The sequence below is a fragment of the Dermochelys coriacea genome, chromosome 5, assembly GCF_009764565.3.
Source record: "Dermochelys coriacea isolate rDerCor1 chromosome 5, rDerCor1.pri.v4, whole genome shotgun sequence".
Taxonomy (NCBI): domain Eukaryota; kingdom Metazoa; phylum Chordata; order Testudines; family Dermochelyidae; genus Dermochelys; species Dermochelys coriacea.
Window position 1 is genome coordinate 35,776,293 of NC_050072.1, and position 16,529 is coordinate 35,792,821.

Genomic DNA, 16,529 nt, shown 5'->3' on the forward strand with positions numbered 1-16,529 from the left:
GCTCAACCCCCAACCTGCTGTGGTCACCTAGGACAGGGGCTAGAATGTCCCCACTCCGGGGTACTCTGCACTTCTCTGACCCACTGACCATTACATACTATTTAACGCAAATGCAAGTTATTTAATGAACAATTAATTTTTAAAAGAATAAGGAAAAATGGGAAAGGTTAAAGCAAACACGTCACCCTGATCTGTGGCAGGGAACATCACACACAGCGTCTCTGGAACGTCAGGGCAGTTCAGTCTGTTCCTTGCAAGTCCCAGGCCTCCTGCTCAGGTCCTGGCTGTGCTGCAGGGATGCTGTGGGTTGGACACTTGCTCTGGTGGTGGCCACATGCTCTCAGGCTCTAAGTGGCAGGATCCTTCTTCACAGTGTGGCCCCCGCCCTATCGGGGTTACGATCCAAGTCTGGCCTGCAGAGCCTCTTAGCTGAGGTGTCTCCCTGTGCTAGACCCGCTGCCCAGGGTCCCCCTGGCTCTCTCCAGCTGCTCACAGCACCCAGCTTCAGATTGCTTCAGCCCTAGCTCCACCACTCTGTCTCAGCACTGCTGCTGCTCTGCCTCCAGCTCCCTGGGCTCCTTCTTTGGCCCTTCTGCCTCTGGTTGCTACAGCTCTGCTCCCAGGACAGGTCTGCTCTGCAGGCTGCTTCTGTGACTCTGCTCCCAGCACTGACCTGCTTCGTGGGCTGCTTTTCTGGCCCCTCTGGCTCTGGTTGCTGCAGCTCTCCTCCCAGGGCAAGTCTGCTCTCACTGGTCTGTGCCTCTGGCTTTGGGGCTGCAGCTCTGCTCCCAGGACAGGGGCTGTTCTCTCGGGATCTGGCACAGCTCTGCTCCCCAGCTCAGCTTGCACTCCTGCTTTCTCTTTAGCTCAGCCCCACTCTGTCTGACCCAGGCAATTCTAGCTCACATGGAGGACAGGACCTCCCTGGCCTCCTGACTCCCTGATTAGCCTGCCCGCCCTGTCATTCAGGATGACCTGGAGTACTGCCCTCTCCCCCTTGTTCCTGGGGAAAGGGGGCAACAGTCCCCTTACAATTGGAAGACTGCCGGTCAGAGAGAGAGAGTGCATGTGTGTACACTTATTTTTAAAGGCCAGATACAGAATTCAGAATAACCATTTATTTTCCATTTCAATCACTCCCTTCCTCCAAGAGGTATTATATGCTTTTAGAACCGTATTTTTTATAGTAAATCTTTTCACTATAATTATTTGCCTTCACTATAGTGTTCTGTATAAGCATTGTACATTAAATTATGGCCAAAATTTTCAAAAGTGGGTGTCTAAAGTTAGGCTCCTAAATCCATATGTATGTGGCTAATTATAAGTGATGAAATTTCCAAATGTGCCAAGGACCCAATAGCTTCCAATGAAGTCAAAGAGAATTGCTGGGGACACAGCCCCTGTGAAAATTACTAATTTAGGTACCTAAATACAGATTTAAGAATCTAACTTTAGGCAACGACTTTTGAAAACCTTGACCTAAATGTATATACATTTAATATATGTAAAATTTGTGTGGATTACCGTTGTGAAATTTACTAGTAAATTTCACATAACAAAGGATATTAATTAATTAGTGAAAAAGCAATCACATCCTCTTTTGAAATAATTTTCCAAGCTGCAGAACTCACTGACACAGTAACCTTTTAAGTACATTAAAACAGCCTAATAGCAACTAATTTCCTACATCAATCACTCTTTTGGAACTGCATTATGACACCATTTGTTTTTGGTTATTAACTAGCTAGATTCTGTATTATTTGTCTGCATGCTTTCTCCAGGACATTCACTACCACTTGCCAAACAAATTGTTCAGATGATGCTAGTGATCAGCTTCTTAAAGGATTACAGGTAACACTTTTGACATGACCTTATTTTACTAGGACTTATAGTGACATGATCAGGATCAGTAGGCCTCCAAATTTGTCCTACTTTTCCCCACTTATATCTGTTCACAAAGTCCATATATGTACACATTTTTGTTCTAATCAAATAGTCTAATGTCTTTTTCTTAATAAAAATCAACACACTACCAACTGAGCATTCAAGGAAAATCAAGCCAGTGTGCATGACACCAGTAGAATCCTATTTAGTAATGTACCTGGAAGATCCTCTCTCTCTCTCTCGTTTTCAAAATTTTTTTCCCCAATAGGATGCATTAACAGAGCACCTACTTCTGCTGACTACATTTCTGTAACCAGCACATAATGATCTAATTTCTAGGCTTGCAGCTGTGTTAGATTCCCAATGCAGCCACTACAAACTCAGCCAACATATTCAAAATAAGAACTGCGACCTTCAGTGATTGTTCACATCACATTTAGAAAAATATCTCTAGGGGTTAAATTTTCAAACACAACCATGTAAGCTGACTCTACAAAATGTTTGCACACAGAACAATCATGTGCATGCAGAATGGGTACTCTAAGCAAAAATACCAACACCCATAACAATGCCTAGATACTGTGATTGGTGCTCTATAAATACATTAGATAGATATACAATGACAACTGTATGCTTTGTTTCAGAGTAGCAGCCGTGTTAGTCTGTATTCGCAAAAAGAAAAGGAGTACTTGTGGCACCTTAGAGACTAACAAATTTATTAGAGCATAAGCTTTCGTGAGCTACAGCTCACTTCATCAGATGCATTTGGTGGAAAAACCAGAGGAGAGATTTTTATACACACACAGAGAACATGAAACAATGGGTTTATCATACACACTGTAAGGAGAGTGATCACTTAAGATAAGCCATCACCAGCAGCAGGGGGGGGGAAAGGAGGAAAACCTTTCATGGTGACAAGCAAGGTAGGCTAATTCCAGCAGTTAACAAGAATATCAGAGGAACAGTGGGCAGTGGGGTGGGGGGGGAGAAATACCATGGGGAAATAGTTTTACTTTGTGTAATGACTCATCCATTCCCAGTCTCTATTCAAGCCTAAGTTAATTGTATCCAGTTTGCAAATTAATTCCAATTCAGCAGTCTCTCGTTGGAGTCTGTTTTTGAAGCTTTTTTGTTGAAGGATAGCCACTCTTAGGTCTGTGATCGAGTGACCAGAGAGATTGAAGTGTTCTCCAACTGGTTTTTGAACGTTATAATTCTTGACGTCTGATTTGTGTCCATTCATTCTTTTACGTAGAGACTGTCCAGTTTGGCCAATGTACATGGCAGAGGGGCATTGCTGGCACATGATGGAATATATCACATTGGTAGATGCGCAGGTGAACGAGCCTCTGATAGTGTGGCTGATGTGATTAGGCCCTCTGATGGTGTCCCCTGAATAGATATGTGGACAGAGCTGCAAACGGGCTTTGTTGCAAGGATAGGTTCCTGGGTTAGTGGTTCTGTTGTGTGGTGTGTGGTTGCTGGTGAGTATTTGCTTCAGATTGGGGGGCTGTCTGTAAGCAAGGACTGGCCTGTCTCCCAAGATCTGTGAGAGTGATGGGTCGTCCTTCAGGATAGGTTGTAGATCCTTGATGATGCATTGGAGAGGTTTTAGTTGGGGGCTGAAGGTGATGGCTAGTGGCATTCTGTTATTTTCTTTGTTGGGCCTGTCCTGTAGTAGGTGACTTCTGGGTACTCTTGTTGTGGCCACAAGGGGCCACAACAATGGTTCCCGTAACCCACCCAGCAATATTGTTAATCTATCCAACTATACTCTTAGCCCAGCAGAAGAATCTGTCCTATCTCGGGGCCTCTCCTTTTGCCCCGCCACCCCCACGAACATGATACAGTTCTGTGGTGATCTAGAATCCTATTTTCGACGTCTCAGACTCAAGGAATATTTCCAACACACCTCTGACCAACATATTAACCCACAGAGACCTTCCTGCCAACACTACAAAAAGAAGGATTCTGGGTGGACTCCTCCTGAAGGTCGAAACAGCAGCCTGGATTTCTACATAGAGTGCTTCCGCCGATGTGCACAAGCTGAAATTGTGGAAAAGCAGCATTGCTTACCCCATAACCTCAGCCATGCAGAACACAGTGCCATCCACAGCCTCAGAAACAACTCTGACGACATAATCAAAAAGGCTGACAAAGGAGGTGCTGTCGTCATCATGAATAGGTCGGAGTATGAACAAGAGGCTACTAGGCAGCTCTCCAACACCACTTTCTACAAGCCATTACCCTCTGATCCCATTGAGAGTTACCAAAAGAAACTACAGCATTTGCTCAAGAAACTCCCTGAAAAAGCACAAGAACAAATCCGCACAGACACACCCCTAGAACCCCGACCTGGGGTATTCTATCTGCTACCCAAGATCCATAAACCTGGAAATCCTGGACGCCCCATCATCTCAGGCATTGGCACCCTGACGGCAGGATTGTCTGGCTATGTAGACTCCCTCCTCAGGCCCTTCGTTACCAGCACTCCCAGCTATCTTCGAGACACCACTGACTTCCTGAGGAAACTACAATCCATTGGTGATCTTCCTAAAAACACCATCCTAGCCACTATGGATGTAGAAGCCCTCTACACCAACATTCCACACAAAGATGGACTACAAGCCGTCAGGAACAGTATCCCCGATACTGTCACGGCTAACCTGGTGGCTGAACTTTGTGACTTTGTCCTCACCCATAACTATTTCACATTGGGGACAATGTATACCTTCAAATCAGCGGCACTGTGATGGGTACCCGCATGGCCCCACAGTATGCCAACCTTTTTATGGCTGACTTAGAACAACGCTTCCTCAGCTCTCGTCCCCTAATGCCCCTACTCTACTTGCGCTACTTTGATGACATCTTCATCATCTGGACCCATGGAAAAAGAAGCTCTTGAGGAATTCCACCATGATTTCAACAATTTCCATCCCACCATCAACCTCAGCCTGGACCAGTCCACACAAGAGATCCACTTCCTGGACACTACGGTGCTAATAAGCGATGGTCACATAAACACCACCCTATATCGGAAACCTACTGACCGCTATTCCTACCTACATGCCTCTAGCTTTCATCCAGATCATACCACTCGATCCATTGTCTACAGCCAAACGCTACGATATAACCGCATTTGCTCCAACCCCTCAGACAGAGACAAACACCTACAAGATCTCAATCATGCATTCCTACAACTACAATACCCACCTGCTGAAGTGAAGAAACAGATTGACAGAGCCCGAAGAGTACCCAGAAGTCACCTACTACAGGACAGGCCCAACAAAGAAAATAACAGAACGCCACTAGCCATCACCTTCAGCCCCCAACTAAAACCTCTCCAACGCATCATCAAGGATCTACAACCTATCCTGAAGGACGACCCATCACTCTCACAGATCTTGGGAGACAGGCTAGTCCTTGTTTACAGACAACCCCCCAATCTGAAGCAAATACTCACCAGCAACCACACACCACACAACAGAACCACTAACCCAGGAACCTATCCTTGCAACAAAGCCCGTTGCCAACTCTGTCCACATATCTATTCAGGGGATACCATCATAGGGCCTAATCACATCAGCCACACTATCAGAGGCTCGTTCACCTGCGCATCTACCAATGTGATATATGCCATCATGTGCCAGCAATGCCCCTCTGCCATGTACATTGGCCAAACTGGACAGTCTCTACGTAAAAGAATGAATGGACACAAATCAGACGTCAAGAATTATAACGTTCAAAAACCAGTTGGAGAACACTTCAATCTCTCTGGTCACTCGATCACAGACCTAAGAGTGGCTATCCTTCAACAAAAAAGCTTCAAAAACAGACTCCAACGAGAGACTGCTGAATTGGAATTAATTTGCAAACTGGATACAATTAACTTAGGCTTGAATAGAGACTGGGAATGGATGAGTCATTACACAAAGTAAAACTATTTCCCCATGGTATTTCTCCCCCCTACCCCACCCCCCACTGTTCCTCTGATATTCTTGTTAACTGCTGGAATTAGCCTACCTTGCTTGTCACCATGAAAGGTTTTCCTCCTTCCCCCCCCACGCTGCTGGTGATGGCTTATCTTAAGTGATCACTCTCCTTACAGTGTGTATGATAAACCCATTGTTTCATGTTCTCTGTGTGTGTATATCAATCTCCCCTCTGTTTTTTCCACCAAATGCATCCGATGAAGTGAGCTGTAGCTCACGAAAGCTTATGCTCTAATAAATTTGTTAGTCTCTAAGGTGCCACAAGTACTCCTTTTCTTTTAACTGTATGCTTTGTTCATGTATATTTTGAGTGTGAAACTTATGCCCTGCTGCTGGAAAATGTTGTCAGTATACATGCACTGCTACCTAGTCAGGAAGCAAATGAGGAAGTGGTAGGACAAAGCATACTGCCTGACCAGTTCGTCTGAGTGGATGGTATAAATGTTATGCAGTAGTGGTGATCTGAAGAAAAGCTGTGTAAGCTCGAAAACTTGTCTCTCTCACCAACAGAAGTTGGTTCAGTAAGAGATATTACCTCACCCACTGGAGCCAGGAGTGGAGTTCCCTCCCTGCCCTCTGTGAGGGCTGGTCCAGGTCCCAGCTGCACCCCCCTCTAAACGTTACTCCATGTCCCCTTAAGGGGGCACACACCACTGATTGAAGACTTCTGTTCTAAGGTCTAGATATGTATTCATTCTATGCACCTCTCTCCGGGGTCCTTTGAGGGCGAGCCACCAGTTGGGAGAAGGTGTAACTGACAGGCTGTATGCTAGAAGGGGTTTCTTTAAACAGTAGGACAGCCAGATAAACTTTAAATAAGGGTGGAGTCTTAAAGCTGGAACGGCCTTCCTGATGCTACATGGTTGAAGAAAGGGTTGAGCATTGGAATTTTCTCAAAATTCCTTGAACTGACAACCAGAAGATGTTTCTTCAGTGATCAGAGAAGCGGTAGGAGAGTAGGAATAACATTTTCATAAGCGCGTAAGTGATTTAGGAGCCCCAGTCCCATTTTTAAAAAGTGACTTTGGCACTAAGTCAGTGGGACTGAGGCTCCTAAGTGACACTTGAAAACGAAATTGAAAACTTTTAAAATTTTATTCTAGATCTTCTATAGAAACGTAAGCACCTGTGCTCACTCTAGTTTAAGAAGAATTATTTCAAGTGATTTTCCTATATATAAATAATGTATTATTTCTGAAAATTATGTATAATTCCTCTCCTGCATTCTCTCTCTCTCTCTCTTTTATATTTAGTCTGTAGTCAGTAAATGTTAGATTTAACAGACTCTTTCTTGTGACTACTGTTTGTAGTTATGTAGTTATGAGGGAAAATGTCCTGAAAGAGAATGACTCTAACATGACTGTCCTTGATACAGAGGACTATTACAGCTAGACTCGACAATGGTTAGACAGCTGTTGTGCTGGGACCACTGCTTATGCCAATCAATATAATCTATCTAATTGTTCCCTTTATACTCCCTCCAGCTATATATCATACCGCCTGTTGTCTCTTATCCTGTGCTAAGATTGGGGCAGGGACACTCTTTGTTATATGTTTCTACAGTGCCTACCACAATGGACCCTGACCTATAGGTGTTACTGCAATACAAAAAAAAAAAAACAAAAACAAAAAAACCCACCAAACAATAAAAATAATAGGGAGATCAAGAAAGCAAACTCTTAGCTCTAAATACTTTCTGCAAGCCAAAAAAGGGGTTCATTTGGTGGTATGGGCTGCACATACAAACTGAATTTTACCTTCTAGGAATATCCACTAGTTCCCTTGTTACTATCTGAGTCAGGAAAAGCAAGCTGGGACAATTACATTTGAACAACATATGGTCATTATTTGCAAACAATGAAAATTTTTTGATTATTGTTAAGCCAGCCTCAGAACAGTCTCTGAAAGCTTAAGTATGAACAACTTTTAGAATGATTCCAGATAAAATTAATAAGGGATTATGAGTAAATCTAGATATATGGACACACAGTTGCATTATTTTTAAATATTTCTGTTGCAGTGCTGCCTAAAAAAACCCTCAAATAGGTTAGTCCCCATTGTACTAAGCACTGTACAACTATTAATTGACAGTCCCTGCCTCAATGGAGTTTACAGTCTAAAAGACAAGACTGGCAGATGCATGAGACAAACAAGCAGGCTGGAGAAGATGTGGTAATAAATAAATATAACAGGACGAGCACAATTCATAGCTGGTCAGTAGAAGTGGTTACAGCTTGCCACCTGCCTATCCTTACTGGTTGGGTGGGGTTAAATTAAGGAGAGATTTGAAAGTACAAGAAACTATTCACAAATTTAAAATTGCATCAATTGCTTACATAAAATCACAAATGTAAAATCAACCACTTTAGTGCCAATTACCCTAAGATGACTTGTGGTCTAAGAGGCACAGGACTGGGAGCCTGGTAACATGGGTTCTATGCCTGGCTTTGCAGAACTTTCTTGTGTAATGCGAGATTTAAAACAACACAAAACCAAACCACTTAATTTCTGTGCCTTGGTTTTGCCATCAGTCAAATGGAGATAATAGGACCAGATCCTCAAAGCCATTTAGGTTCCTAACTTGCATCAAAATCAATGGGAATTAGGTGCCTAAATACTTTTGAGGATCTCGGCCAATAGCTCTACACCTTTCAGGGGTACAGTGAGATTTAATTAGCATTTGTAAAGCGCTCATCAGTTCTCGGATTGAAGGCACTACATAAGTGCAGGTATTTAGTATTACCATATTAGAAGAAATAGCTTTTGATCAACGTGACTTCAGATTGTTCAAGTGTTCTGCATATAAACAGAATCTGACTCAAAATACAGACATGTCTCTGCTTCCCATTTTAAAAGGAACCTTCCAGATTCTGATTTATGTATGAATAGTAATAATCATGTCTAATCAGAAGAAAACATTCTCTTTGAGGGAAATGTGATTTAGATGCAGTTACTATAAATTGGACGCAAAACTGGTTGGAAAAAAACCCCACACACTCAAAGAGCTGTGATCAATGGTTCACTGTCCAATTGGGAGAGTGTATCTAGTGGGGTCCTGCTGGAGTCTGTCCTGCGTCTGGTACTAGGCAACATTTTCATTAATGACTTGGACAATGGAATGGACGGCATCCCTATAAAATTTGCCATCCCTCTGAGCTTGGTGTCATTCGCAAATGTTTTAGAGAACAGGATCAGAATTCAAAATGACCTTCATAAATTGGAGAATTTGTCCGCAATGAACAACAAGAAATTCAATAAAGATAAGTGCAAACCACTACATTTGGGAAGGAAAAGAAAAAAAACCCTCAAAAGTACAAATACAAAATGGGGAATAACTGGCTGGGCAGTAGTACTCCTGAAAAAAGATCTGAGGGTTATAATGGATCATAAATTGAACATGAGCCAATAATGTGATGCAGTTTCAAAAAAAAAAAAAAAAAAAATTCTGGGGAGTATTAACAGGAGTGCCGTATTTAAGACACAGGAGATAATTGTCCCACCCTATTTGGCACAGGTGAAGCTTCAGTTCTGGGCACCATGCTTTAAGAAAGATGTGGATAAACTGGAAACAGTTAAAAGGAGAGCAATAAAATGAGCAACAAAAAGGTTTAAAACACTGGGCATATTTCATCTTGAGAAAAGACAACTCAGGGGACCTGGTAAGATTCTTCAAATATGTTAAGGGCTGTTATAAAAAAGGTGGTGACCAATTATTCTCCATGTGCACTGCTGGTGGGACAAGAAGTAATGGGGCTTAATCTACAACAAGGGAGATTTAGGCTAATTATTATGGAAAACTTGCTAACTGTAAGTTTAGCAAAGCACCGTAACATGTTACTAAGATAGGCTGTGGAACCTCTATCATGGCAGGTTTTTAAAAACAGGTTAGACAAATATCTGTCAGGAGGGTCTAGGTTTACTTGGTTCTGATACAGCAAAGGGGGAATGGACTGGACAACCTCTTGAGGTCAGTCCAACCCTACATTTCTCTGATTTAATGAGGCTGTAATATACTTTCAGTTTTGTGCACTTCTGTGCCTTTTCCACAGACTCCTCATTAAAAGATGACTGACTGAAGAACAAAAACTGATTTTTGGCTGTGTTAAAAAATGAACTCTCCACATGAGCCCATAAAATTTTGGTCTCAAAAACAGATTAGAGTGGAAACTCTATGATAACTTGGAAAATCTCTTCAGTGCAAATGTGCAAATGTAAATTACCACTGCATCCAGGAGCATCTAATACAGGCTAGCACTTGTTAACAGATACATACTTTCTGCTTGTTGACCACTTACTGGATTAAATGATGCATCAGCTATACAGAAGTGTTTGGGTTTAAATAAATGTCTAAAATGTGCTTTGAGATCTTTGGATGAGAAAGTGCTGTAGAACTAGAAAGTATTATATCAGAAAGGAAATTAAAAATACAGACTTGACATGTTAAAGATATTATCTGATCTTATACAAGCAAGGAAATTTTTAACCTAGGGAGAGATTCTGGGCCAGATCATGCCCCTGAAATCCAAGCACAGCGATGGGTTCCAACTGCACATCCTCCCCAACACACATGAAAGGAAGGGCATCAGTCACCTCCACTATTGTGCTGTTTCACCACTTCCCAGGAGCCCTGTAACAGCCCTGGGGGAGGGGGTCTGTATACACACCCTTCCCTTCCCCCACACCTCTTTCTCCTCCTTAAACCCCATGGAGAAAACTTCAGAAAAGTTAATACAGTCCCTGCTTTTTTATACAGTTAAAGAAGGGATTCCAGATGCTGCTCTCAGCAGAGTGAGTGGGAGAAAACTACAGAAGAGGCCTTGAAGCTGATGTGAAGGCATCAGGCCTCCTCCACACAGACGACTCTCATTTCCTGAGGGATCTACAGTATTGGCTGGTGAAAATTACAGTATTTCTCTTGGTGATGGGAGGGAAAATCCTGCCTCTTTCCATAACAGAAGAATGTGAAAAAGCTCAGCAAGTTTCCTTCTCCAGGGCCCCACCCTTAATTAATTTATAGGGCTGTCAATTAATTGCAGTTAACATACGCAATTAACTCAAAAAAATTAATTGCGATTAATCGCAGTTTTAATCCCACTGTTCAACATTAGAATACCAATTGAAATTTATTAAATATTTTGGATGTTTTTCTACATTTTCATATATATTGTATTCTGTGCTGTAACTGAAATCAGAGTGTATATTTTTTATTACCAATATTTGCAATATAAAAATGATAAACAAAAGAAATAGTATTTTTGGTTCACCTCATACAAGTACTATAGTGCAATCTTTGTTGTGAGAGTGCAACTTACAGATGTAGATTTTTTTTTTGTAACATAACTGCACGCAAACAAAACAATGTAAAACTTCAGCATCTACAAGTCCACTCAGTCCTACTTCTTGTTCAGCCAATCGCTAAGACAAACAAGTTGTTTACGTTTGCAGGAGATAATGCTGGCTGCTTGTTTAAAATGTCACCAGAAAGTGAGAACAGGTGTTCGCATGGCACTTTTGTAGCCAGCATTGCAAGGTATTTATTTGCCAGATATGCTAAATATTCGTATGCCCCTTCATGCTTCGGCCACCATTCCAGAGGACATGCTTCCATGCTGATAATGCCCATTTAAAAAAAAAAGGGGGTTAATTAAGTTTGTGACTGAACTCCTTGGGGGAGAATTGTATGTCCCCTGCTCTGTTTTACCCAGATTGACAAAAACGCGAAGAAAGTACCAATGTGAGATTTCTAAAGTTAGCTATAGCACTTGACTCAAGGTTTAAGAATCTGAAGTGCCTTCCAAAATCTGAGACGGAGGAGGGGTGGAGCATGCTTTCAGATGTCTTAAAAGAGCAACACTCTGATGTGGAAACTACAGAACCTGAACCAGCAAAAAAGAAAATCAACCTTCTGCTGTTGGCATCTGACTCAGATAATGAAAATGAGTGTGTGTCAGTCCACACTGCTTTGGATTGTTATTGAGCAGAACCCCGTCATCAGCATGGACGTATGTTCCCTCGAATGGTGGTTGAAGCATGAAGAAACATCTGAATATTTAGTGCATCTGGCACATAAATATCTTGTGACACCACCTACAACAGTGCCATGAGAACACCTGTTCTCACTTTCAGGTGACATTGTGAACAAGCAGCCAGCATTATCTCCTGCAAATGTAAACAAACTTGTTTGTCTGCATGATTGGCTGAAGAAGTAGGACTGAGTGGACTTTATAGGCTCTAAAGTTTTATATTGTTTTAGTTTTGAATGCAGTTTTTGTACATTATTTTACATTTGTAAGTTCAATTTCATGTTAAGAGATTGCACTACACTACTTGTATTAGATGAATTTAAAAATGCTATTTTTTTTTTACAGTGCAAATACTTGTATTCAAAAATATAAAGTGAGCACTGTACACATAGTATTCTGTGTTGTAACTGAAATCAATATATTTGAAAATGTAGAAAACATCCAAAAATATTTAAATAAATGGTCTTCTATTATTGTTTAACAGTGCAATTAATTGCGATTAATTTTTTTTAATCGCTTGACAGCCCTATTAATTTATTTTCAGTAGCACCCATAACATACAAGATGCTTTCCAAACAGAAAAGAAGGCATGGTCCCTGCCTAAAGGGGTTCACTTTTTGGCCATCCATCCTTGACTTACTACAACGTGCCTAAGAAGTTACTGACCGTTATCATACACATCTAGGGACAAGTTGAGCCTCATTTTTGAGCTATCAAGTCAGAGCTTCAACCACAGTTGAACATTTATCTACTTTGTGATGTAAGGCGAATTACATTTTCATTTAAGATCTTGATAAGCCTGGACTGGACCCCTGAATTTGAACACACCTAAACTCTGGCAAAAGTTAGATCTAGATCTGAATATTATAGTTCATCCCCCAGCCATAGCGATAATTCTAGTTAAGGCTGCTCAAGTGTTTTCACTTTAAATGGTCATTTTCAGAGCCTTTACAGCTTCAAACTTGCACCTTCTTGGCTGAAATTTGGCACGTTTCTTGTCAATTTGACAGCAAATAAGTTTGAAAAGTCTGGTTACATGTGAGTTACAGTACACTTCCATTTATCCAAATGGCCTGGGGGACAGCCAAAGTATTTGGATAATCAGGCATTTGGATATATAGAAGTGCTATTTTGATCTGCAGTTTCACGGATATAGAAATCCTAGTCATCCGAATCCAGTGTCCCCCCAGATGGCTCTATATTAGTTAATTACTTGCTAATAGCTTCTCAATTAACAAACCTCTCAGTCTGTTAGCACTAATAAACCGCTTTGTATTAATAAGCACTAATGCTAAGACGATAATTGAGAAGTTAACTAACACAGGGCTAAAGGGGGGCATACTGTGGATTCCAATAACTACAATTTTTGGATAAATAGCTATTGGAATGGGAAACTGTAGTGTAAATTTATATGCACTTTTGGTGTGCCAGCAGCCAGCAGAAAGCCAGCATAAATGACTCCCTCACGCTTGTCTGAAAAAGCAAGAGAGATCTGTGTTCTGCACCTGTTACAGCCTCTGGATCAATTTTGAGAGATATCCATCCAGGAAAACATTAGTGTGGGCTATCATCTTTAAATCTAAACTGACAATTTCTCATGAAGTTACTTACATTGTTTTCCTGGTTCTTGTTATTCTTAAGGAGAGTGATAACACAGTTATGAATGAAGAAAGCAAGTGTCAGGACCCCTGTGAGCTGAGGAAACTGAATTCTAAACTCTAAGAAAACAAAAAGAAAATTAAGATTAGTTTTTATATTTGCATCAGTGAAACAAACAACAAACAGTTGCCAAAGTGACACTCAAAGTTTATTTCTAGATGATAGGAATTGCTATTCTGGATCAGGCCAGTCCATTTTGTTCAGTATCTTGTCTCTGACAGCAACCAGTTCCAGATGCTTCAAAAGAAAGGAGCAAAAACCTGCTCTTAGGGAAAGTTTCTTACTAACTCCCAGGACTTAGAAGTCTTGTTATTCCATGATTTGAACAATATAAACTTTTCTGCTTCTCAACACTGCAGTTCATGGACATCCCAATGCCTTGATGGGGGAACCAGTTAGACTCTTGTTAATCAATCCAGAGAGCATCACCAGAATAGAACTCGGAGAAGGCTGCTGACCATCACTTTAGGACGAAAAGGGACGTATGTGTTGCTGTTTACAAGAGAGGGGATTCAAATCATTGCTTACAAAATAAAAGGATTAGGAAAGCCTCAAGATACCATCTTGACTGCCCTTTAAATGGGAGAATATAAGGGCCACCAGCCAACCAATACCTTTACCCCCCTGAAAACAGCACTGCAGCCTTTAGTGTCATTCTCAGAAGTGTTCTATCTGTTAGAGAGCTTATTCCTTCACTCTCCCACTTCCCTGGTCCTTCTTGCATGAACAGAGAGCAACAATACCCGAAGTCCGAAGATGCAAACAATTCAATGCTTATTGGGGTGAACTTCCAACAAGCTTAAATTCAAGTTTCTTTTTCCTTATTTTCGAATCCCAACTTACTTCCTGTTTGCCCCTAATTTATATAGTAATATTCTTAGCTATACCTTAGCCAATCATTCTACTGAAATTTAACTAACCAATCCTAACATATTGTAACATGATTAGCTAACCAATTATATCCCACCACCTTAATTAGTTTACACCCAAAATTAATTATACAGCAGACAGAAACAATCACAGAACCATACAGAGACCATGCCAATAAACAATAGCAAAGTGGAAACTATAATGACAAAACAATACAGAAGTGAGGATTTCACAACTACATCTATAAAGACATAAGGGTTTCCCAGCTGTGTCTATTGATAAGCGAGTTCTTACCAGACAGAAAACTATCAACCTAAATTTCCTTTTACATCTTCTAGGCTCTTCCGATCTATCACCTCCAGAGAAAGGGATCACCTTCCTAACAGCCCCAGATTGACTAGTTTGGAATGCGAGGATGTGACTGGTCGCTTCCCAGCTTATGGCTGCCTCTGCTGCTTAGCCAAAGGCATTGGCCTAAGAACAGGGCCTCAGACTGTCACAGTGAGAGAAGGCCCTTACACAGATTCTTAGAGTATAGGCCTTTACAGACAGGCCTGAATATCTACATCCTAACACTCCACCCTTTTTTTTTTTTTTTCCTTTTGGGATCCTTGGAAAAGCATAGGACATATGGTGACACACTTTCTGATAGGGCCAGGCATCAAGGTGGAAGGTGTCGATGCTCCATCTGTCCCATTGCCCCTTGTGTAGTACCATGCCCTGCACCTTCTCTCATACGGGCATACTACACCTATTCCAATTAATGTTCCAGACTTCCCAATATAGTAGGCCTGAGAAGGTTGGTCTGGGTAGTCTAGTACACTGGTGGGCAGCAGGAGCTTACTATATTACTTATAGTACTTAATTAATATAAAATTAATTTTGGGTGTAAACTTAAAATTAGTGGCTGTTCTCTAGGGGGTTGTGCCCTTCTTGATCGTTTCCATATGCAATGTAACACACATATAGTTAACAATACACCAGCTGCTATGATAATCCACAGCAACACAGAGTCCTGATCACTGCAGTATGGTCCAACATCCTGGCCATCACCAAAAACACTACTTCTCCTCCTTTGATAAGATTAAAATTTTGTCAGTGCCATCCTGTAGTGTATTGTAAGTGTGTCCAACTGTTGGTGCTTGCAGCAAGTTGCTCTTGTAATCTTTGTGTACTTTTGTCCATATTGTGTGTCCATTGAATATCCATAGTGAAATTTGGTATTGTCCAAACCAATTCAACTACTTGGTACGGTATGGGGTAGTAGGTGCCGGTTCGATTGTTTACAACGATTAAATCTACTGATCCACTAGTGCATCATAGTCCAGGTGGCAGTGCATAGAAGTTCATAATTTGGTGATACACTGGAAGGATTTTGCCTCCTAGTGTGATATTGCAGGATTGCATACATTCCCAACAGAATACACTGTACCCCATATACATTACCCCTAAATGCCCCCCCCCTTTCAATAGGCCATTGATCCTGCTCCTCCATAGTCATAGGAGAGGGGCACATCCATATTCCTCCTCTGGATATACAACTGCTTAATGTGATGACAGTCAGACAGTACTTCTGGGAATGCTGCTACTAGGCCAGGAGTGCTAATTCACTTATGCTAGAACATCATTAAGCACCATTTTGGCAGGTAGTACCAAAGTACTAGCAAAGAGATGGCTGGTTCAAGATAATAGAGCACTGATGCTGTACCAGTGCTAACTGAAAGAGAAAAAAGTATCTCACTTTAGGCTTAATTCCCCACTACTTTAATCCTAACAACAAATCACACTGTCAGATTCAAAATCGCTCATTACTCTGTATTGTATCCTTCCCACCATAGTGACATCAGCTGAAGCTATGCTGTATATATCATAGATGCATGTTCTACGTACACAAGTCTGGCTATATCTTTGGCACACTGGTAATCTTTCAGACATAATTATAACAGCTGTACACTCAACATCTTATGTTGACATACAGCACTATGCATTGCTATAAATCAATCTATGACAAGGCTGCTCAATAGAGCATTGGGTCTGAACCTGAAACCAGTCTAGTCTCACATTACTGCTGGTTAGCAACTCTGGAGTAAACTGGCTTGAA

The 16,529-nt window shown here is 41.4% G+C and overlaps 1 protein-coding gene across 6 annotated transcripts in view; it reads right to left on the reverse strand.

Annotated features, from left to right (window-relative positions):
- SLC38A9 (solute carrier family 38 member 9) overlaps positions 1-16,529 on the reverse strand; it is a 78,971-nt gene that overhangs the window by 20,607 nt on the left and 41,835 nt on the right. For all 6 annotated transcript variants that reach the window (XM_043514773.1, XM_038402781.2, XM_043514772.1 and 3 more), the window contains one exon: positions 13,511-13,617. In XM_043514773.1, coding sequence (XP_043370708.1) covers positions 13,511-13,617 — 107 coding nt within the window. The remainder of the gene's footprint in view (positions 1-13,510; positions 13,618-16,529) is intronic.